The 25530-nt window shown below is 40.0% G+C and overlaps 1 protein-coding gene across 1 annotated transcript in view; it reads left to right on the forward strand.

Moving 5' to 3' along the window:
* cul2 (cullin 2) overlaps nucleotides 1-10463 on the forward strand; it is a 97675-nt gene extending 87212 nt beyond the window's left edge. Inside the window, exon 21 of the mRNA XM_028804115.2 lies at nucleotides 9833-10463. Within this exon, the coding sequence (XP_028659948.1) occupies nucleotides 9833-9964 (132 nt within the window). The 3' untranslated portion in view covers nucleotides 9965-10463. The remainder of the gene's footprint in view (nucleotides 1-9832) is intronic.
* Nucleotides 10464-25530: the final 15067 nt, after the last annotated feature.

A 25530-nucleotide genomic window follows, 5' to 3' on the forward strand; every position in this document is an offset into this window, starting at 1 on the left:
ATATAAATTGTATTGAATCGCCATTGATTCTATTGTGTTTACATTGTACTGCTACTGTGTTATATATTCAAAAAATGATGTACTATGGATGAGCCATTCATTAATTTTCCAAATCTGCTTAATCAAATGACAGAGTTGTGGTGGGCGGCAGCCTATCCTGTCTGCATTTGCTACAAGGCATGAACCAATCCTGAAGGACACGTGGCCTCGTCTTAGGTCAGTTCATGCTTATAAACACACAACACCCATTTACAACTGGGCCAATGCTGAGTCACCAGATAATCAAGTACACTTGTCTTTGGACATAAGAGAAACACACATGGGGAGACAGGTTCTAGGCCTGGTGTTTAATCTGATGTTCAGAAAGCGTGCAGAATCACTACTAAGCACTTTGATGATATAGTTAATTGACTAAGCAAATTAATTTCTAAGTAACTTTGTGACAGCTGTTTATTGGGACACGAATACATTTTGTACTTCTTAAATATAATTTTGTATACATCCATCTGTTTTCATTTTGACTGCATTTTCTGGATAGAATTCTGTTTGGCAGCATGTCAGAAATAGCTAGCTATCCTTAACATATTCCAGATACTCCTAGAGAATAATTCTCGCTCAACCCTTAGGTCCCCACCTCATCTCAGGAGTAACAGTCTCAACTGGTTTTCCTTGATCTTAATAAGTTTTGCCTGTATTCTGGAGCATTTATCTGTTTTTGACTCACCATATACTGTCAGCTTTTAGTGTAAGCCTACCAACCCAGCAAAGAAATTTTGTTTAATGCCCTTCTATATCTGAACTCATTGTTTCTGTTATAGTTTACATTTTTAGTTAGACAGACCTTTGTAGTAGAGATCACTGTTTTTGATATTCTCCGTGATACCCTGTGTTTTTTTCCCAAACTACTAATTTACTTGAGGTTTTTCTTACATGAATGATTGACTGACTTTTCCTCAATAGAATTAGACGTCTGATTCTCTTCCATATTTTGGAATGTGTTTACATTCCCCTTAGCAGGACTAAGGAGTTATAAGGACGTGCCCCATCAAGTTCTAGACCCAGTGTCCTCAAGAATTTCAGACAGTTTGAACTGCAACTTGAGTAGATATCTCTCTTTTCCTGTATAAGATGCAAAGTTTCATTGAGGTGGCCTTCTCATTCACTAGGAAGAATACTGTGTAGCAGTAGAATTCCCTCTTTTTTCCAGGCCAAGGAGGCCACTGCCCATAGTCAACCCTGTATTCTGAATTAGTCCTGTGGATAATTTTCTCAAAATAGTTTCAACTTTTTCCCCCATTTCACACCCACTCACCATAGCAAGCTGTCAAACTGCTGTTAGAATCAAATAATGATAAATATAACCATCTCATGCAAACTTCTGCACCATTCATGGGTACTTTTTTTTTTTTTTTTTTTACCATTTTTTTAATTGTAATAATACCTAACAAAAAGGTTGTTTCTTATTTTAATTTCAGTTGTTTCCTTATAAAAAATAACCAGGTATTCCTCTAAGATTTTCCTCTATCGTACAAGAACCTCCTCCCAGTTAACCCTCTTAGCGCATCTATTCCTATAGTAAAAGTATTAATAATTATGATTCTCTCATCCCATTTTGTAGTAGCCAAGGACACTGTAGACAAAGAGTGGCACTATATGTTGATATGTTTGCTATTCACTGTACTTACTGGACAATTTTTTTATTGTTATTATTAAAAGCAATATTTATCTGAACTGACCATTAAACCTTCTGCCCCATGTTTGCTTCTTGTTTGCAAACTTCACATGAGGTTTATACTTTTTAGTCACTCACACAGTCAGCACTGACATGTCTCTGGTGACTCTTCCTATGAAGTCAGTAGACAGATTGGGAGAGCATGGGGGGTCATGAGGTTGCTGGAAAGGGGTGTGTGGCGCTCACAATATCTATGCAAAAGGACGAAGATGCAAGTCTTTAGAGCTCTGGTGCTTCCTGTCTTGCTATATGGTTGCGAGACATGGACGCTATTCAGTGACCTGAAACAAAGACTGGACTTCTTCGGTATTGTATCTCTTCGGAGAATCCTTGCGTACTGCTGGATTGACTTTGTTTTAAATGAGCAGTTGCTCACGGAGTCCTGAATGAGGCACATTACCTGCATTGTGAGGGAGCGTCAGTTACGGCACTACGGCCATGTGGCGCGATTCCCCAAGGTTGATCTGGCTCATGTAATCCTCATTGTTGAGGACCCGAGTGGCTGGACCAGGCCAAGGGCACACCCACGTAACACCTGGCTGTGGCAAATAGATGGTCATTTCTGGAGAGTGGGACTGGACGGTGTTTTTGCCTGGGGGGTTTCTAACCAGGGTCCCGAGCTGTTTGGAAATGTGGTGGGTGCAGCAACACGCTGTACTAGTGCATGCTCCCCTACCTGACCTGACCCGACTTCACACAGACTCACTTTATTATGTGAACACTGACGCCATTGTCAAACTCTGAAGCACCTTTACCAAGAGTGTTACCTGCTTGCTCACTCAAGTCTGACAGAATGGACTGATCTGCAGTGTATAATTCTAACTTACTTATGATGAACTCCTAGGTATTTTGAGGACTTTGAAATGTTTTTTGATTATTTTTTATTGATTTGGCATATCATTACATCAGTTGTGACCAGAAATTTAGTATTTAAATGAGAGATTCTGAGCTCATTACATTAAATCGTAGTAAAGAATTATAATTTAAGGCAAAGACTGAACATGCATTTGTAAAGGAATCCTGATGTTGACTGCTGATTTTCTGTTTTTAATTAGACTCTTAGCCTAATTTAGCAAGCTGTTATTTACCAGATTCTTTGCTTTAGGGTTAATATAAAAATTATAAAATGATGTTTGGTGAATTTGTATTAGAATGTACCAAGCATTCATATAAGTTAGCTAATTTAGGGATATTGTACTTTTTTTTTTTTTTTTTTTTTTTTTTACTTGATTTTCAAGATTTTCATCATCCTCATCATCCATGTGATTTTCACTCTGCTTTATTCTGGTTACGTATTCCATTATTTACTAATGAGCATGTTACAGCATGTGGTGGGTATGACTCTGAAGTAGTTGTAGCCTTTCAACATTCAGTGTTGTTTGCCTGGGTGCTTCCTCCGTTTGTAGTTAAGTAACATTATTAAGATACAACTAGGGGAGCAAACCATGCCGAAACAGAAAACAGAAATAGATAAACAACAAAGAATGTTAAGCATCTAAAGCTTTAGCAAAATTACTAATATTTCTAAATGTCCTAAAATGGAAAAGTCACACTGTTCCACTTCTCTGAACATAGAATAAGAGAAAAGTTAGTCAGCTAGTTAAATGGGATCATTTAGAGGTAAGATGACACGGTGATTCTGAACTAGACTGGAACAACAAGGAATCCTAATTATGTTTGAGTTTGAGGACCTCTGATATAATCAACGGAGAATTTTTTTTTTAACATCAAACTTATTTGGAGTGCTTATGTAGAGTTTGTCCTTGTTATCAGCATCAGACTCCCGGCATGTGACATTTAGAGACCTGGGGCCTCATGTATAAACCGTGCATACGCACAGAAATATTGCGTAAGAATGTTTCCACGTTCAAATCGCGATGTATAAAACCTAAACTTGGCGTAAAGCCACGCACATTTCCACGGTAGCTCATACGCTGTCGTACGCAAGTTCTGCGCTTGGTTTTGTAGACTGGCGGTACCGAGCGTCAAAGCAGTGCTACTGTTCCTGTGTGGTTTCTCTTTCTTTTTCAGATCCACATCCCTGACACGGCTTTATAAATACACTCATTGTTCTTTATCATCCCCCAAAATACAATGCATCCTTCTTATCCGATCTGATTGAACTTTTGACCCACCTAAGCTCTTACTCTCAGAGAATTATCCTTCTTGGTGATTTCAACATCCATATTGACATTACTACATCTAAACTGAGAAATGAATTCCTATCCTTACTGGACTGTTTTGACTTGACACAACATGTTGATTTTCCCACCCACTCTAGTGGTCATATACTGGACCTGATCTGCACTTCTGGACTATCTGTTACCAACATTTACAGCACTGATTTGGGACTCTCTGACCATAAAGCAGTATTTTTCACTGTCTCACTGCCTTTCCCTCCTCTTACCTGTAGTACTAGGGTGTTGTACCGTGTTAGCCATTATGAATGTAGAGAAAAGCTAAGCAAAATGACACCTTTTATTGGCTAACTAAAAAGATTATAAAATGCAAGCTTTCGAGGCAACTCAGGCCCCTTCTTCAGGCAAGATGTAATCATCTTGCCTGAAGAAGGGGCCTGAGATGCCTCGAAAGCTTGCATATTGTAATCTTTTTAGTTAGCCAATAAAAGGTGTCATTTTGCTTGGTTTACCTCCTCTTACCTGTAAACGACAAATCTCTTACAGAAACCTTAAAAATATCTGTCCCTCTATCCTTTCTGGATCCATTTCTGATCTTTTACTGTCTGCACCTATTCCATCAACACTAGATAGTCTTGTTGACCACTATAACTCAGCCCTTCATTCAGCACTAGATAAAACAGCTCCTTTAAAACATAAGGAGGTTTCTTTTAAGCGTTCAGCTCCTTGGTATAACTCAGAATTGCAATCTATGAAAGCAGCTGGCTGACGCCTTGAGAGAATGTCACATAAGTCTGGCCTCACTGTGCACATCCAGGCTTTCTCTGACCACCAAAGAGCTTACAGAGAAGCACTAACTGCTGCCAAGAACACCCACTATGGTAGAATAATAGAAAGTGGCCACGATAACCCAAGGGTTTGTTGTTGGGCATCTGGCCCAACTACCTCTTCTACTGAAGGCTGTGAGGAATTCCTCCACTTTTTCCGTAACAAAATTAAAGATCTAAATAATTCAACTAACATAAATACATCATCTGTTTATATCTCTCCCTGTTTTCCCACTCCATCCAGCTCCTTCTCTAAGTTCTCACCAGTCACATCTGCGTTTGTTAATAACCTGCTTTGTAAGATGAGACCGACTACTTGTGTACTGGACCCCATCCCCAGCACACTACTTAAATCCTGCCTTCATGCCATAATCCCGACTGTTTCAACAATAATAAACTCATCCCTCGACACTGGGTTTGTTACCGCTCACTTTCAAAATTGCTTCTGTAACCCCAATGTTAAAAAAGTCTGGTCTTGATGCTGACAATCTTAAGAATTTTCGGCCTATTTCCCAGTTACCTTTCCTGTCAAAAGTTCTCGAGCGTGTTGTAGCTTCCCAACTCACCAATTACTTGACCTCTAATAACTTCAGTCTGGTTTCAGGGCGTGGCACAGCTGTGAAACTGCTCTGCTACGGGAAACCAATGATTTGCTTATGGCAGCAGACTCTGGACAAACCAGCATATTAATTCTATTAATTCTATTAGACCTCAGTGCAGCATTACTTGACCTCTAATAACTTCAGTCTGGTTTCAGGGCGTGGCACAGCTGTGAAACTGCTCTGCTACGGGAAACCAATGATTTGCTTATGGCAGCAGACTCTGGACAAACCAGCATATTAATTCTATTAGACCTCAGTGCAGCATTTAACACTGTCAGACATGGCATTCTACTGTCCAGAATGGAGAACATGCTGGGTATCTCTGGCGTTGCCCTCCAAGTCCTATCTGTCTGATAGGCAAGAGTTTGTTAGTCTTGGCAACAGCAGATCCAACTCAGCGCCAGTCACACAAGGAGTTCCTCAGGGCTCTGTCCTCGGCCCTCTTCTCTTTTGTATTTACATGCTTCCCCTTGGCCATATTATACGTAGCTATGGACTGGGTTATCATTTTTATGCAGATGATACTCAACTCTACTTCAATGTTAAAAATGGAACTTCATCAGAGCTCTCTCAGCTCGCAACCTGCCTTAGTGAAATTAAAACCTGGATGGAGCAGAACTCTTTAAAGTTAAATTGCAACAAAACTGAACTCCTACAAATTAGGACTAAAATGCAACTTAATAAAATGAGCTCCTTCCCAGTCCATCTTGGCGGTGATCTCATCAGACCTGCCTCTACTGTAAGGAATCTTGGTGTCATTTTGATTCTTCCCTCTCTTATTCCGCCCACATAAATCACATTAAGAAACTTTCTTACTTTCACCTCTGTAACATATCCCGTGTTCGCGAGTCCTTACACGAACCAGCAGCAGCGAGCACATCACACACATCCTGCTCCGTCTTCACTGGCTCCCTGTGTCTTACAGAATTGAATATAAAATCCTACTAATAACCTACAAAGCCTTAAATAACCTCGCACCAAACTACATCAGTGACCTTCTCCATCACTATGTGCCTGCCCGCCCACTAAGGTCCTCTGATTCTGGCAATCTTGTTGTGCCCCACACTAATCTACACTCCATGGGTGACAGGGCTTTCAGCTGTATAGCGCCCAGACTCTGGAATGACCTACCAAAATTAATCAGGTCAGCTAACTCTGAATTCTTTTAAAAAACAACTCAAAACTTATCTGTTCAGGAAGGCTTTTAGCTCTACTTGACTTTATTACCCTTCTCTCGGTTTACTTCTCTGTCAAGATGCTCATGTAACCTGTATGTGTGTGTGTGTGTGCTATGCCATCAATTATGTTGTCTGTTAGGCTTTTTTTCCCTGATTTCATTGTTGTAATCTTCTTTATTTATTTATCTGGTTTGTACAACGCTATATACTGTATACCCTGCCGTTCTTCTTATATTCTGTAAGTGCCTTCAGCATGGGAAAGGCGCTATATAAATAAAATGTATTTTTATTATTATTATTACACTGAAATTAACCGCATATTGTTTATTAGTTTAAGGCATCTGATTGTAATTAACCTGTAACAATATAATGGTCCACAGGATGGTCAAACTATTCTAAATACAATAGCTGCTTTAGCGTTGTTACTCTCACTGCACCTTCTTCTTCTTCTTTCAGCTGCTCCTGTTAGTGGTTGCCACATCAAATCATCTTTTTCATTATTCCTCTCACTGCACCACTCAGAGTATTTATATCACTGTATCTGAGTGTAAATCACAGCTGTACAGCAGCTGATCATAAGAGAATTATCGATATACAGCATCAGGCACACACTGCCTCAGCCATTCGCTATTTGAACTGCTCTCATCCGACCAACGCTTCAGAGCCTTTCCTGTTCGGACCTTGTGGTTCACAAACAGTTTCATCCCAAGAACTAGATACGCACTCAATCAGTCCATCAAGTGCTCCTTGTAGAACTGTTTGTACTTGTTTACAGTGAGGTAATTGTACTTATGATACAGTTATAATATTGCACAACCTGAGCCACTTTATAAAGCGCGTATTTACATATGATGACAATATCATTTTTAAGATGAAATGCAGCAAAATATATTTATTATATTATGCAGACAAAACTTTAACTACACAGTGCCACAGCGCTAGCGAGCTTGAGCGTCGTTCACAGTTTGTTCCTGCCTCGCGCTGTATTCTTGCTATGGCTAGCGCAACAGTGGAAGAATAGATGGATAGAATAATTAAACATTACGAATATATTTCAGTGTTCCTTAAAAGTTTTGAAGAATCGCCGTTCTAAGCTTACAGATGGCTTAATGTCTTTTACAGAGCTGATTGTGTGGCGATTGGGTATTTGGAGAAAGAAAAGGAAGGACAGGAATTGGGGGTTAGTACGTTTGAAAAAGACAGTACTTCTGTAATAAAGCATTTCATCAAAGGTCGCACATGGCGCAGCAAGCATCTTGCATAACACATGAACAATCACTGCGCCACCATGTTCAATAACATGCTTTAACTCCTATCATCATGAAAATGATATCACGTATACTTCTCAGTATTTGAATTATTCAGAGAGCTGTAATATTACGAATGTAATGGATTCTGTGTCCTGTCGGAGGAAGACAAAGCCCGGAAGCACGTAGTGATTCACACACACAGAGCACATAGAAGAGCAAATACAAAACAAAGCATTTAACATGCTACTTTAGTTACGATGGGATTTGAGAAACTAGTAAATTAAATGATTTTAAAATGAAGTTTATGATGTTCTACTTTAATGACAAAATAAACTATGTGATTAAAGTGGAAATTTCGAGATTAAAGTTGACATTTTGTGCTTTTTTCACACTGTGTGCCTTTTTTTTTCTCTGTACCCTAATAAGCTTTCATATGACACTCAGACAGTGGGCTACGACTCGCCTTTTCATGGCGACTTTGATATCTGACAACTTCTTTATTTCGGGCACTGTGCGACTTTGTGAATTTGAGCTTTTGAGTTTCTCCGACACGCTATGTCACTCGATCAACTTCCTTTTGTTGTTTATACCACTGTTTAAACCAACAAATAGTATGTTTTTTCTTGCCTTCCCTTGGTATTCACTGAAATTCTTCTATTCTTCTATATCCTCGTACTTTTGCCATTGCCTTTTCACAGAACACTGAGCTTAAGGGCTATTTATATTGATTTTCATATTCAAAGAGGCGTAATTCTGGGAGGAGTTGGGGTGGGGCAGCAGGTGCGTGCACGTGCATTAATTTCCACGCTGACCGGGATTTATGTAGCGGAAGAACATGGAAGCTGGTGAATGCACGGATTTATGCATCTGGATTTTTTTGTGTGCAATTACATTTCCGCTTTTGTGCTTACGTCATGTTATAGTGCGAATTCTATGCATGGCGTTATGCATGAGGCCCCTGATCTGTCCTGTAATTCATTTTTATAAAAACAACATGCTTGATGTAGCTTACAGGGGTTAAAATTGGACATAAATGTTGTACCTTTCTTTTTGTCCATTTATTTGTACAACTTTTGAATTGTTTTTAGTTACCTAATAAGTTCCAAAATAATAATGCAAAATGTGCATCTTAGATATCTTAAATATTTGTTCGCACTGTCCTTTTTAAGCGTAGTAAACGCAGCCATTCACAAGATAATTAAATTAGATTCTTTTTAAATTGTCCATACACTTCTTTTTTTAATCTTCCATACCCATCATACTGATGTTAACTGTCTATCATCCACTCTTCCTCTCTTTTAACTCCAGTGCACATTCAGGCCTTTTTTTGCCTTTATGTCTCTTCTCTTCATTTAATTATAAAACAACATTCCCAAAGACTCTTTAGTCCATTTTCAATTCACAGCTCACCAGAGTTTGTCCTAGAAGTACTGGGTGCAGCACAGGAATCATTATGGGGTCCACATACACATTCACACTCATACAGGGTCAGTCGACCTTGCGTTTCTTTGGAATGTGAGGGTAAAACCAGAGTAACAGGAGGATATCCTGTGCAGATGCTACACAGAAAACAAATGGGCACAAGATTCAAACTCACAGTGCTTGATCCTTGAGGTATAAGCACTAACTGCACCTCCATGCTGCCCTTGACTGAATGTTTTACTTTGAAATCTGTTAAGCAAAGTTCAGCCCCTCACACTGGAGGCACTGTAAAAGCAGGCTCAGTGAGACGTTATTTATTTCAGAGAAGACTTTGCCAAGTTATGCAGCTGAAATCTGCTTATGGGGTGCCTTTGCATCTCAGCTCGCTTACTGTAGAGGATCACTGAGAGAATGAAGGAAGTTAACACATTGTGATGGTTATTATTCTAATTTCAATTTGTTTCTTCATAATATGGGTCTTGTTTTGCGGTACTGTAATTGTGACACTATTTTTGTTTACTTATGAACAGGAATGCTTTTAAAATTGCCAGTTATTATGTAGCAGTCAGAATTCTAAAGGTGTGAATGTTACCAGTATTTCTGACAGGATCAATTAATATGATTTGTTTTGACACATTAGAATATATGCGGTCAGATTAATTTCTTTTATGTCCTCTTTACAGGTGATTAACCAGTCAAAAGCCAGATTTAACCCAAGTATCAGCATGATTAAAAAGTGCATTGAAGTGCTGATTGACAAACAATATATTGAAAGAAGCCAAAATTCAGCAGACGAGTACAGCTATGTAGCTTGATGCGTCATACTATGATGGAGATTGTTCTTTTCTTCGCTGTCACTGTCTCGTGTGTTCCTGTGGGATGAAGCAGAACTGTGCCCCCATCAAGGGATCTTCACTGAGCCGTCTGGCAGCCCCATCCCTCCCCAAGTTTTCTGCTGTTTACAAGATCACCAGTGCCACGCCTCAGGCGTCTATGGATATGCCTATAGTTGTTTGACAGCAAGCTGATATAACATTTTTAGTCTACTAAACAAAACAGAAAGCAAGTAAGCTCCAGCATTATGGAAATGTGGAAGATTTAGATGGAAATCATGCTTTTTTTTTTTTCTTGCGTTTGCAGTTGTTGTGTTTTTTTAATGTATCTTGAGGTATAAGGAAAACATTAATATTGTAATAAAACTCATACTGATAAATGTATTTACAACTGTAAAAAGGAGAACAAAATTTGAAGTCACAGACATGACCCTGCTGCTTGTCAAATAAAAAACAGGTATTTGTACCTATTTAATGAAAAGGTTGAATGGCCCTGTCATCTTGGAAAATGACTCAGGTAATCATTTCAGCTTGGCTGCACTTTTCAGTTGCAAAGGTATTATGGCAGTATGCTACTGGTTTGTGTGACGCTGTGCTGGGAAGTTACAGCACTGTGGAGAATGAATTGCTTTTAATATGGTAATGTAACAGGATCGTTCATCACTCTCCTGGCATTTGAATATTAGCAATATACATTAACCTTATTTTTGTAGAGCAGGATCTCTGGATACGATGTGGTCTTTTATGAAAATGAGGACTATATCATGTTTGTCTTTTCATGTCCCTTGTGTGTATCTGTCCTCCTAACAAAAGACACAGTATAATTTCAAGAAGCACATCCTCAGATGCACTTCCCTCTACAGTCCTGGGGTAAGATTTATAAAACTTGCTTCTGCATAAAAAGAGACGTGAAATATATGTAGGCAGTTTTCTATGCAAACGTTAGGATTTATAAAAGAAGACTTGATGGGGTGATGTAGATATATTTATGGCAACACTGACCCATCCACCGGCGACATTTCAGAGAAACTGGGGAATGATGACAACTTCAGTCAAGTAGGGAAGTGCAGACAAAGCAGCTTAATGACACATAAAATAATTCATATCACAGAGCCATGTGTTTACATGACAAATATATTAAACCTTAAAAATGAACATAATGTATAGACTCTATTTTAGTTCCCTTTTAGGAGAGCCAATGCTGCGTATTTGTACTGAAGACCTTTTTTCATTTTCTATCCGTTTATATAGCTTTCCTGTTGTCACTTGTCAGGGAACTGCCTGCATGCATGACATGCATTACTCCATCATGCTTACTTTGCTGGAAGCCATTACTGACCGACAGGGCACTACATTCAGTTTTAATATGGTGTGGGGAGCACATGCAGAAAACATAAGTTTTCACCAACATAAAAAGCCAATTTGCTGCAGTGTGAAGTTTTCCAAATGTAACTGGAGCACCTTTCAGCACTCATATTGCTTTAAGAGCACTGTGTGAGAACAGAGTTGCTTTTGTTAATCATAAGCTGTTACATTTAATTAACCCACAAGACATTTGTAATCCCACAATTAGACTGACAGTCATTATGTCTTGGTGGCCTGGGTCAACCCGTGATTCATTTATTTTGAGGCAAAGTACTGGTACTGTACATGGAGGCTGGCTTGTTGGTAAAGTTAACTGGCTGTACTCTCCAATTATCGTATGGCCTATATTAATTGTAACAGCAATCATGTCATTATGTGAGCCAGGTGGTAGTGGGTACTTGCTCAGACGTTGGCGTGTTATGCCTTTCTCACCCTCATAGTGCAGAAGAGAGGTGCTACAGTGCCGCTTATGCTCTTGGCCACTCAGTTGCAGAGTGCAGCTCGAAGCATCAGTAGGGAGGCTGCCAGTGAAGGTCTGAAGCATTGTAATTGAATATGTTGATTAAGATATGTAGGTGTTTCAGTGTGGCCACCAGGTGAGTATAACACATTCCCATGTGAACATTTGAAAGATGATTGTGATTTATAAAGACAAATATCTTTTGTGCCAAATTACATAAATAAAAAGCCAGTTATGTAATAATCACATACAAAAGTGAAATATAGTGAGCCGTTGGATTGTGAAAAAACATGAATAAAAGTAATCATTATAAAATACAATGTCATAATTTTATTTTGTTTCAGTAATGTAATTACATTTAATTACAGCAGGTTTTTTTTTATTGCAGAATGACCTTATTTTTAAAAAGTTTTCATTTAACAATGGAACTTTTCCAAATGCCTTTTTAATGCCAGCACCCTCTATTTCAGAATATCACTTTTTGTCATGTTTTTGTCCATTTGTCAGTCAAGGCCAATGATTGATTGCCTGTTCTGGACCAAGTAAAGACTGGAATTTCTAACTGGTGGCTTTCAGAAATAATGCATACCTCTGTGACTTTCTTCACTAGAAACGTCTGTGCAGTGATGGTGCTCAGTCTGCCTTAAATTAGACAATCTTGTCAGCAACATCAATATTTATGCATACCATTTCCAACATATCATTACTTTGCCTCAGTATAGCAGCCTGTGTTAAATGTTCTCAAACTAACAATGGCAACTCTTACCTCAGCTATGGTTTTGCCAACTTGAATACAAGAAAAGTAGCACTAGTGAGCTGTAGCAGCCTACCACCTAGATTCAAGCAAAAGTAATCAACAGTAAATGAACAACCAGTAGGAATATTTTCAGGTTGTTAGTGTTGATTGACGCCGTCATGAAAAGAAACCGAACTGGCATTAAAAGTAATGCACCCCTTGAGAAAGTCTTATTGGTAAGTAAAAATAAGACCAAAATGAAATCTGCAGGTTTACTCTGTATTACTGGAACAAACTAAAGGATGACATTGTATCTTGTCATATTTAGATAACTGTTAATAACTCACTTATGTATATCGCTGCACATTTGCATGTGACAGTTTCCAAATTGACTTTATATTGGTGTAATTTGTCACAGATGGTATTCTGTACAGATGTAATGCTTTTGTGATTTTTGCCTATATTACCCTGCATAGTGTTACTGCTAAAAACACAGCTTGATGAATGAGATGAAATTTATGTTGGCCACATATGATTTTTGTGAGAAGCAGAACAAACCTTTTTATGAAGATAAATATGGCGTTTTTAATAATAATCTCTGCATTAGATTACTCTAAATGGAATGAAATGAATATTGGACATGTGCAATTTTTGAGTTCTCATAACACATGTTTACCTATGTGGTGTGGAATGAAGCAAGTGGTGAAGCAACTAATTGTTATGTAATCATTTATATGTTTTTTTAATTATGATATTCTCTATTTTAGTACATTTTTAGTAGTTTTTGAGCAAATAAGAAAGATGTAAACTTACAGGTTAATATCTGAGGTCATGACAATTGCTGTTGTGGATCATTTTTAGCACCACTCAAAACATCTTTGTAAAGCGGAGGAATACAATTTAACCTTCACATATTTTGGAAAGGAAGAATCCAGAGATTTTAAGGTAAGTTCCATATTTGACTAGTACAAACGGTGAAACCAGGAAAGTGTTAGCATGTAGGAGAGACAGGCAAGTAAGGATGTCACTGTACTATATACATGTCACAATACATTTGAATTTAAATGTGATTATATTGTTTTATGGGTCTGCCTGAGCTTTATTTAACTGGTCTTGCCTAGCTCTCGTGTGTGCAGGCATCAGAGTGTTGCAGTCAGTAGCCTCCATTCCTGGCTTGGGGTACCTTCTGTCTGAAGTGGTGAGACTTGTAGAAATATCCTGTCCCAGTTTGGCCTGTGCCATTACCTTTTGCAATAGGATATGATGTCTTTATTTTTTAAAAAAAAAGTGAAAAATGGATACTTCGTTTATAGTGCCTATAGAAAATATTCACCTCTTGGAAATCTTCATCATTTTATTGATATGCAACGAATCACAGTGGATTTAATTTGGCTTTTTGACAGTAATCAACAGAAAAGGTCTCTTTGATCTCATAGTGAAAACAGATATCTACAAAGTGATTGAAAATAATTACAAAAAAAAAACATTAATTGGGACGTGTTTTGTAATATACTGCATGTCTGTGTGACAGGCTCATTACACCTTAGACAAGTAGCTGTTGAGATTAGCATATCGGAGTTGCCTCCGGGCTACAGAGGTCTTTGTTTCTAACCCAGTCTGGTCATTGATTTGTTTTCTAGTTGGTTCAGTTTCTTCAGACATTCCTAAAATGTATTGGTCTGGCTAACGGTCAACGTTAAATTGGCTCGGCGTATTAGGCAGGTTATCTCTCCTCTTTGCTTTGGCTTGCTCTGACATTTCATTCAGGGTTGGTTCTTGCCTTGTACCCATGTGGCCAGGACAGGATCTGGCACTTCATACCACTATTAAAGCAAAATCACATTTTCTTTAAAAAAATTGGATAAAAATAATGTAATTTCAAATAAGAACTGTTAATTCCGTTAAATTAAAATGGAAATACAGTATTTTCAACAATCAATTAATATAATTTACACAAATTGTGAACTTTTAGTCAAATGTTGTGCAAAAAATGTACAGTGCCTTTCAAAATTATGGGAGATGTGTTCTACAGTGGAAATAAGTCTAATTTATCTTATCATAAATATAAGTGTCTGCGGAGAAATTGTTGAACTTGTCGAGAGGTTTATTTACCTCCTCAGTGGCATTCATGTCTTTGGTGACACTTCCTAAGAGGTTAGTAGATGGATTGAGAGAGCATGGGGGGGTCATGAGGTCACTGGAAAGGGGTGTGTGGCGCTCCTGATATCTATGCAAAAGGATGAAGGTCCAAGTCTTTAGAGCCCTGGTGCTTACTGTCTTGCTATATGGCTGTGAGACATGGATGCTATCCAGTGACCTGAGACAAAGGATGGACTCCTTTGGTACTGTGTCTCTTCGGAGAATCTGTGAGTACCGCTGGTTTGGCTTTGTGTCGAATGAGGCACATTACCTGCATTAGGAGGAAGCATCAATTACAGCACTACAGCCACATGGTGCGTTTCCCCGAGGGTGATCCAGGTCACAGGATCCTCATTGTTTAGGACCCGAGTGGCTAAACCAGGCCAAGGGGTCGCCCACGTAACACCTGGCTGCGGCAGATAGAGGGTCATTTCTGGAGGGTGGGACTGGACCATGTTTCTGCCTGGGGGGGTTGCCAACCGGGATCCTGAGCTGTTTTGTCGTGTGGTGGGTGCGTCAACATCCTGTACCTGTGCATCCTGACCTGACCTAGCCTGTCTTATCATGAAAATATCTTTGATTCAGTTTATTCGTTTCTGTTCTAAGTTGTCAACAGAGTCTTAATATGTTATGATTCTGCATTTTCTTTAATATTTTATGGATTATTTTAGCATCTATATATCTGTGTCTTTTTGGGAGTTTGTAGAATTCACATTTAAGGTTTGTTTTTTCCTAAAGGCAATCATTAAAATTGTTAAAAAATATTTAAAGTCTCTCTGTGACACCATTCTGCTAGCCACAATGCTATGCAGGACAATGTCACTACATAGAGGGTTTAAAGGGCAAGGGTCATGCACTTTCTGATTATCTGAGTTTTTAGAAACCTAAACACTTTGAGAAAGCCTGTATTAGATGTAGTCTTCTTGGTTTCAGGACTTGTTCAGCAGTATTTTGACTACGTCTTTGTTTAGTGATTTGGCTGCGATGACAGATAAAGATTCCCGATGGTGACCCTAGCTCGTTTTATGGCTCTTGTGTCATCTCCTACTATGTATTTAAAAAAATATTATTTTATGGCATTACAGATTGTACACTGACTTTATAAGAAACATTAATATTTTGTAGTATACTGGCGTAAATTAAAAATGCAGTTCCATATCATTGTTGTGTATGTTTGGATGTGAACCAGAGGTTCATTATTGGACATCAGTTTTCATTGTCCAGAGAGGAAGAAGGTTGGGATGCAAAGAATACGTGTGATGTGATATTTAACTAAGCCAAGATGTTCAAGGAATTACTACTATTGCAAACGAGCATTAATTTAGGAAGCTGTTTATTATGCAGTTCCCAGTTTATTGTTTACAATAACGCAAGACCTTTTCAGTTGGACAATGACCTCCATCATAGTGAGGACATGTGGCTTCAGCTGGAAAGCATTAGGGAAAGAGGCCTTATTTTAGGAGTGTGTTATAGGCAACCCAATGCAGACAATAATTTAAATGCACATCTTTTTGGTTGTAGTAAAAAGATAAGTTTACAGAGGGATATTATAGTCATGGAGGACTTTAACTACCTGAATATTAACTGGAGATAGAGAAGCACAAGAGCAGGAGTTTTTAGAAGTAATCAGTGACTGTTTTTTTAACACAGCATGTTAAAGCACCAACACGGGGTGAAGCCTGTCTGGATTTAATATTTTGTAAAAATCAGGATAGAATTGAAGGTGCAGAGGTGATTGAACCACTAGGGTCAAGTGACCATAATATAATACAGTTCAGTTTTGTTTTGGAAAAGTGTAAATGTTAAGACTAAAGCTGTTAAGTTTAACTTTACAGTAGTAGGGCAAATTTTGAGCAGATGCGGCAAAATTTAAGGAGGATAAACTGAGATAAGCTTTTGTGTGGAGACAGTTGAGGAGCAGTGGAACAGAAACGTTTCATATATATAATGCAGGACAGGTACATACCTAAATTTCAAATTAGTAGGAACTTTTTAAAAAGCTGTGTAGTGGGTTAATAAAAAGTTAAAAAAGAAGCTGCAAAGGAAAAAACAGACGAATAAGGTGTACTGTATACAGTGCATCCAGAAAGTATTCACAGCGCATCACTTTCTCCACATTTTGTTATGTTACAGCCTTATTCCAAAATGGATTAAATTCATTTTTTTTCCTCAGAATTCTACACACAACACCCCATAATGACAACGTGAAAAAAGTTTACTTGGGGTTTTTGCAAATTTATTAAAAATAAAAAAGCTGGATAGCATACAGGCTTGGGCAGATTTGTGGCAGATGAAATTTAATGACAGTAAATGTAAAATATTACATATAGGCAATATAAATGTTAGGTCTGAATACACAATTAGAGGTCTGAAAATTGAAAGTGCACCTTATGAGAAGGATTTAGGAGTCATAGTGGACTCGACACCATCAAGTGCCAGACCTCACTCAGAAGCCATTAAGAAGGCTAACAGAATGTGTGCACGGTGTGCGGAGTTCAAGTCAATGGAGGTTATGCTCAAGCTTCATAATGCACTGGTGAGGCCTCATCTGGAGTACAGTGTGCAGGGACATTGCAGGACTAGAAGAAGTCCAGAGAAGAGCGACTAGGCTGATTCTAGGGATACAGGGGATTAATTTTAAGGAGGCATTAAAAAAGCTGAGTCATTTCAGTTTAAGCAAGAGAAGATTAAGAAGCGACATGATTGAAGTGTTTAAAATTATGAAGGAAATTAATATGGTGGATCGAGACTGTTATTTATAATGAGTTCATCAAGTACACAGGGACACAGTTGGAAACGTGTTAGGGTGAATTCTGCACAAACTTTAGGAAGTTTTTCTTTATGCAGAGAACCACAGACACCTGGAGTACGTTACCAAGTAGCAAGTAGTTAGTACGGCAGTAGCCAGTAGGTCTTTAGAGACTTCCAAAACTCGGCTCAATGTTATTTTAGAAGAATTAAGTGGATTTGTTGGGCTAAATGTCCTGTTCTCGTCTAGATTATTTTAATTGTTAATGTAGAACATAATGCTAAAGCAGCCCCTGTAAATGAACAAATGGGGTCATTAGGTCCCTTTCAGTGTTCAGATAACTTTACTGAAAATGTGCAGGCACAGTTCTGTTGAGTCACGTGATTTTCCTTCTAGCCATGTTTTTACTGTAAATCGTGCATCCCTTTACTAATTTTCTTAATCTTTTTTTCAATTACAGGGTCACAGGAAGCTGGAGCTTATTATGGCAGCAGCTGGCACCAGGCAGAGGCCAACTTTAGGCAGGATGCCAGTCTGTTACGGGGAATATTTATTCATCTATTGATTTTATCACACATTTTTGAACATTTGGAGGCAAACTACAAGTAATGGGAGGAGACTTGCTGACAACTCAGAATAGCTGGGAATTGAACCCAATTCCAAGCACTCTGAGGCACTATTAAAATATACAATTCCCACTGTCACTTTTATATTTTATAAGTAAGTGGCTAGATTATGCAGTAATTAACATATATTAAATATGTACATTGATAAATTCTCCAACCTGCTTAATCTAGTTCAGGGTCATGGACGGCTGGAACTTATTCCAGCAGCACTAGATGCATGGTAGAAAACAACCTGAGACGCGTCACCAGTCCCATACTGCGCACATCTGCACGTGGATGTGGGAAGATTCTAGGACACTGAAACAGCAGTTTTCACTACTGCACCACCGTATGATTGAGCAGCCATATATAAAGTACATCAGCTTTTCTTTACGTAGTTTTACATGATGGGACACAACTAACTCTCATCTAGTCCTGTACAAGTCGTAAAATATGTGTCATCCAATAAGTATCTTGTCGAATGACCTTACATAGAAATAACCTTTTATAAAGGAAAAAGGGTTAAAGGTTACATTCCACAGTGAAAAGGTAACGAGGTTAAAGACACAGTGATTTAGCTGTAGAGCCCTCATCAGGTGTGAAAATGAAAAGGAAAAAGGAGGGAACATATGGGGGGGGGGGGGGAGGAAGGAGAAAAGGTAAGAGCAGGCGTGAAAAACTGCCATTAGAGAAGATTAAAGGAGAGATTAAAAGGTTAGTCTGTCATTAAGACCTAGAGACACGATAGATAGATAGAGTGAGCTTTATTTCTCCTCGGGAGAATTTTTTTTTTTTTTTTTTTTACAGAAGCCGTTTCAATAAATAAATGCATGAATAGATACATCAGTAAATAAATACATAGTACACACACACTTTGGTCTGAACACACACCAGAATGACTATAAAGCAAGAAAATTCAAAAGAAAGAAAAGTTCTGACTTGACAGTCACACGGAGACATTATGCAGGCGTATTGCGGTTAGCATAAAAGACCCCCCAGTTGTATTTCTTGACACTTTTTTGCTGAATGATTTCTTGGTTCAAAAGTCCTCAGTGTTAGTGTGTTAGAGAAGATGTGCAGCATTGTTCATAATGGCACTCAGTTTTGTTTTAATTCTCTCCTTCGCTATGCCCTCTAGGGGGCCAGCATGTGCCCCATAACTCAGCTTGCTCTTTTAATTAGCTTGTTGATTTGGTGGGCCTCTCTTGAAGTGATGTTACCAGTCCAGCACACCACAGAGTAGAAAAGCACACTGGCCATCTCAGAGGTATAGAAGATGTGAAGGATGTCATTACTCACGTTAAGGAAAAAGAGCCCGCTGTGTCCTTATAGATCTTATATAGTTCCTCTGTGTTCCAAGACCCGTCCAACCTGTCATTAATGTGGACCACCACTACATCCACTCCTTGAGTAGTGATCAAATATAGAGGTTTTTTGGTGCTAATAAGCAGTTCCTTAGTTTTGCTGATGTTAAGTTGCAGACGATGTTTTTTGTACCAAGAAGCAAAGTTTTCTTCCAGACTCCTAAACTCTGTCTCATCCCCCTTATCAATACACCCCATAAGTGCAGAATCCTTTGAGAATTTCTGCAAGTGACATGACATGCTGTTATATTTGTAGTCAGATGTGTACAGAATGAAGAGTAAAGGGGGCAGGACTGTTCCTTGTGGTGCTCCGGTGTTGCTCACATTTGTACCATAGACACTGTCCTTGAGCCTCGCCAACTGTGGTCTGCCTGACACAGTCCATTATCCAGGACACCATTGGCTCATCCATCTCCATATCTCTATGTTTGCTACTTAACAGGGATGGCTGGATGGTATTGAAGGCACTGGAGAAACCAAAAAACACTATTCTCACAGTGCTGCCAGCTTTGTCCAGGTCAGACTAAGCCTTGTGGAGCAGATGAATAATTGGATCCTTGACTCTAATCTTTTTCCAAATGGCAAACTGCAGTGGGGCCAGGTGATCCCAGGCTGAGAAAGAGCTTAGCTTCTTCTGATTTTCTTTGAAAAGTGTCTTTGATGCCCCGTGAAAGAACACAAACAAAGAGCGGTGTGGCTGTAATCGAGGGATGTGAAGTGGTCTACAATACAGTAGGCTTTGCAAGGACTTAACAGCTCAGACATGCTCCTTGAATTGCCTGCTCGCCATCTCTTTGTTTTAACTTATGTACATTACTGGACACTTCCTACAAGATATGCAATAAATAAGATGTTATTATTGGCAAGAGGTACTTTGTTTAATATTGGATTAAACAAGAGGGATCCGATACAAGTCGAATGTGGCTATGCTTTGTGAAGTGAGCTGCAGACAAGATTTGCTTAGGTTAGGTTGCCGACGGAAGGAGATGAAGGGTTAGGGTTAGGAGAATAGGATCTGTTGTCTTGAAATTTTGTTTAATGAGCTGTGGGGGAACCAGCTGGGCGCAGGTTTCATTGTTAGGATTCCTCTTCAGAGTGGATATTATGAGGTCAGTTCCTGGCTTGATTCAGGGGCCTGTCCACAAAATGAGAAGGGTCTCCTCTATCGATGAAGAAACTCCTCATCTTATTACTGAAGTCACCCTCATCACTGCAGAGGTGGCGGAGTCTAATGAACTGTGAAAGAGGCCGAGTGTTTAGTATGCTGGGGATGGAAGGCGCTCTGGAGAAAGTAACACTGTGAGTCAGTTGGCTTGTAATTGACAAAGAGATTTTAAGCCCTGGAAAACTGATCTAAAAATGGTAGGACTGTGGTAGAAACGTCAACTGTAAACCTGGGAGGTGGATAAAAACTAGTAAAATAATGAATGAATTCCTGTAGCTGGTTTCTGAAGCAAGAGGTGGCACTGACACGATTGTGAAAATATTTTTTGTACAGGCCTGGAACAAAGCCTAGGCAGGAAGATAAGAAATACTCTTCCACCCAGCTGACAAAGATGTCAGTATACCTAAACTCAGCTCCTGTTCTAGTACTCACTGCAACTCCACTGACCTTTTGAAAATACTGTAGTTACTTATCAAAAGAGAAGGCATTGTGGGTAAGAACCAGTTCTGCAAGTCTGTTTTGTGTGCAAGTTCATCCGTCTGTTGCATCATGAGAAATTCTCACCCACTCCTCCACACAGTGCTGCTGGTGCCCATTGATGTTTAAGGCCATCCATTTATGCAGAGGTCTCCTTAGGTCTCACCACAGAATCTCAAATGAATGAAGTCTGAACTTTGAACCTGCGATTCCAAATCTTTGATTCGTTGCTCTTTCATCAGTTGGTGTGGTTAGACTCCTTGTCCAATTGAAAGGTCCCATATCTGCCATATGTGATGACTGTAAATTTTTCCATAGAATGCCAATGTGAAGAGTATTCATGTTGAGTTTGGTTGTTGTGCCTACAAAAGAACCCCATGCCATCACCCCTCCAGCACCACACTTAACGTACCTGATAATCCCTTGTATAATGGCATTTTGTTTAAACAAGTAACTACAATGTGGTTGTGTGTCTCCACTTGGACATTGTTTCAAAGATCTTATCATTTGTCCTGACTGCCTTCTATCCACCACTCCACGATAGCCATCTTTTCAACCTTTTTTGGTAGCAGAGTCATGAGCGGTTAATATTTAACAAGGTGACGACAGCTACAGGACCCTGGATGTAGCAGTACAGTTATTTGCAAGTGTCACATGCTCTGTTCTTTCGGTGAATTGGCAGAGACGGCCACTCGTAAAGATGCTGGTTTTTGTCTTTGGTGTTCTTTATGAGTGATGGTCTTCATATTGTGCAAGCCTGCTTATCCTGATGAGTAGTGACAATTGTTGCTGTAGCTGCGTTTACCCAAAATTCTGCAGTTCCAGCTTGTAAACGGGATTCAGCAAAAGCCTGACATGTTGAAATGATTCCACGCAGTGGTAGTGCTGCTGCTTTGCAGTAAGGAGATTGTGAGTTCGCTTCCTGGGTCCTCCCTGTGTGGACAGCGCTTTGAGTAGTGAGAAAAGTGCTATATAAATGTAAAAAATTATTATTAATTACAGACAAAATATCTTCATTTTTAAAAGTTTTAGTTAAAATTCAAAGTAAAACATCCATCCATCCATTTTCCAACCAGCTGAATCCGAACACAGGGTCACAGGGGTCTGCTGGAGCCAATCCCAGCCAACACAGGGCACAAGGCAGGAACCAATCCCAGGCAGGGTGCCAACCCACCGCAGGACACACACAAACACACCCACACACTAGGGCCAATTTAGAATTGCCAATCCACCTAACCTGCATGTCTTTGGACTGTAGGAGGAAACCCACGCAGACACGGGGAGAACATGCAAACTCCACGCAGGGAGGACCCGGGAAGTGAACCCAGGTCCCCAGGTCTCCCAACTGCGAGGCAACAGCGCTACCCACTGCGCCACCGTGCCGCCCTCAAAGTAAAACAGTTCACACAAAAAATAAAAAAATTGATTAAGCAAAAAAGTTCTTGTAAGAAAAGTTCTGTTTAAAGGTTAAAATTGTTGTTTCATTTCTAATTGTTACCAGGCCCGGTCTTAGGTATTATGGGGCCCTAGGTGAAAGGGGGGTCCAGGGGCCCCCTAAGGCGAAGCTCTGCGAAATGCGTGAAAATTAGACCAAGGAGACGTTTTCTTGTAACGTTACGAGGTCATCACCCTGCGTCCCTTTTTCGCCCGTAGTAGTTAGCTGCTACAATTTAGCCAGTTTGAACTGTTTCCACTGGGTACCACATGGCGGTATGTAGCTAAGCCCAGCTTAGTTTTTTTGTATTTTTTCTTTTTTTTAGTTTTTTTGTCCTTTTTTATTTTTTGGGATATTTGAAACTTTTGGAATGCATTGCGAGGGGAGGGGCGGGCCGGGGGCCTGGCCGCCGTCGATCCGGGGCCCTAGGCGGTCGCCTACTTCGCCTATGCCTAAGGCCGGGCCTGCTGTTACAAATCACTTCTAAACGTTTCCACACCATTTCAGAACGGTCAAAAAACTGGAGATCTGTCCCATTTCTAAGCTGAAAATGGGTCTTTTAAGCCCCTGTGCACTGGGACCTGTTTTAAACATCAACTGACTCAATTATCACACTTTATCTTAGTTACAGCAAGAAATTTCTATTTAATACTAACTTACAGGGGGAAAAGACTATCCCATTACCTATGACTATGAAAGAAATGTATATTCTATTCAAATTAAGCAAACACTTTGAGTTGAACTCAAAGCTTTAACTTTGTAAGATTGGCTCTAACAGCTGCTGTTGTGTCCTTAGTATGGTGTTACCCCAAACCTCACTACTCCTTACTGACCTCACAAAGCCTCATCTTTTATGTGGAAGTGCTAGCGACGGTCTGGTCAGTGACTTGTGAAGCGCACTTTGTTAGCAGACCCAGGCTTGAATTAACTTGGACTTACTTTGTCACATATTCTGCACATTAGCTTATTTTTCGTGAAATAAATAAAGAGTAAAATCTGTGTTGTTTGTCAGCTGAGATTGTACTGAATATTGTGTCTAATTTCCAGACTTGTTAAGGACTAAATGATTGTTAGTTACGTACCAATATAGACGCATAGCAGCTGAACTAGGGTGTGTCTGCTTGTTCACATGTCCGGCTTTACAAATCACCACCGTGCTTAAGATAACGACGAGATTATCCTGGAATGAAAGCTGTAAACTACAGCAATATCTCAGTAAAAAAATGTCTTTATCTTTTGTCTTTGGCCCTCCACTTTTATTTATTTTTTTTGCTTGTTCTGCGTTAATAAAGTGATGGCACAATCTTCGCACTAAAACACTGGCCACAGGCCATTTGAGACAAGCTAAGCCCAGGGCCGGATTTTCCTATAGGCTAACTAGGCTTCAGCCTAGGGCCTCAAGATCAAGAGGGGCCTACATTCAAATTGTTAGCAAAATTTTATTATCTCTCATGTAATTTACAAACTTAAAAATGGAAGGTGAAAGGGCCTCATAAATGGAATAGCCTAGGGCCTCTTTTCATATAAATCCGGCCCTGGCTAAGCCCAATGCTGTTGACATCTGCGATTCCTAATATGACTCCGCTGGAGTGAGCGTCCTGACCTGCTGCATCACTGCCTGATATGGGAACTGCGGTGTCTTTGAGTGTAAAGATATGCAAACTACAGAACCGATCGTTGGGTCCTTGAAGACAACTTTGAAAAGCATTGTATCCGCAAAGCCTTACAGCACTGCTAAGGACTGCTCCTCACCCTCCCGAGGTTTCTTTGTCCCACTTCCATATGGCAGAAGCTACAGTAGCATCTAAACCCGTTCTGCCAGCTTCTTCAACAGCTTCTACCCCTTGGCTGTCCAGACTGTGAACTCTGTGCTCCCCTCAGAGCCGCGCCTAATAGCAAATGTCTATGCAGCACATGAGTTACACTTTGTCATTACTGTTGTTGTTTATTATTAGTTTTACCGTTCTTATTTATTGTTGTCTGTTTCAAATTATTACTGTCTATTCACTTACCTACTGTTATGTATTTTTTTAATCTATTTAAAGTTGTAGAGAAGGTATTGCTCCGTGGCAGCCTTCACAATCATAGACTGCTGAATCAGGAAGGTGGACCCACTGCAGATGTCCGGTCCGAGAGCAACACAAGAAGTCTTCCAGGATAACCAATGTATTTGTTTTCCACCTTGTCCACACCATATGAAACTGGCAAAGGAGTCTTTTTCACCTTTACATGCATGTTACCATAAGTACATGTGTGGTTTTCTCTGTGACGTGATACTGATAAACACTTTTCGACTAACAAGGTAGTCGTATCTGCATATCTGCATTCTATTTACATACTGTATATCGTGTCATATTATATGAAACATAAAACATCCATCCATCCTCATCCGCTTATCCGAGGTCGGGTCGCGGGGGCAGCAGCTTGAGCAGAGATGCCCAGACTTCCCTCTCCCCGGCCACATCTTCTAGCTCTTCCAGGAGAATCCCAAGACGTTCCCAGGCCAGTCGAGAGACATAGTCCCTCCAGCGTGTCCTGGGTCTTCCCCGGGGCCTCCTCCCGGTTAGACGTGCCCGGAACACCTCACCAGGGAGGCGTCCAGGAGGCATCCTGATCAGATGCCCGAGCCACCTCATCTGACTCCTCTCGATGCGGAGAAGCAGCGGCTCTACTCTGAGCCCCTCCCGGATGACTGAGCTTCTCACCCTATCTTTAAGGGAAAGCCCAGACACCCTGCGGAGGAAACTCATTTCAGCCGCTTGTATTCGCGATCTCGTTCTTTCGGTCACTACCCATAGCTCATGACCATAGGTGAGGGTAGGAACATAGATCGACTGGTAAATTGAGAGATTTGCCTTGCGGCTCAGCTCCTTTTTCACCATGACAGACCGATGCAGAGTCTGCATTACTGCGGATGCTGCACCGATCCGCCTGTCGATCTCACGCTCCATTCTTCCCTCACTCGTGAACAAGACCCCTAGATACTTGAACTCCTCCACTTGGGGCAGGATCTCGCTCCCAACCCTGAGAGGGCACTCCACCCTTTTCCGGCT

This window comes from Erpetoichthys calabaricus, chromosome 6 (assembly GCF_900747795.2).
Source record: "Erpetoichthys calabaricus chromosome 6, fErpCal1.3, whole genome shotgun sequence".
In the NCBI taxonomy this organism is placed as follows: Eukaryota; Metazoa; Chordata; class Cladistia; order Polypteriformes; family Polypteridae; genus Erpetoichthys; species Erpetoichthys calabaricus.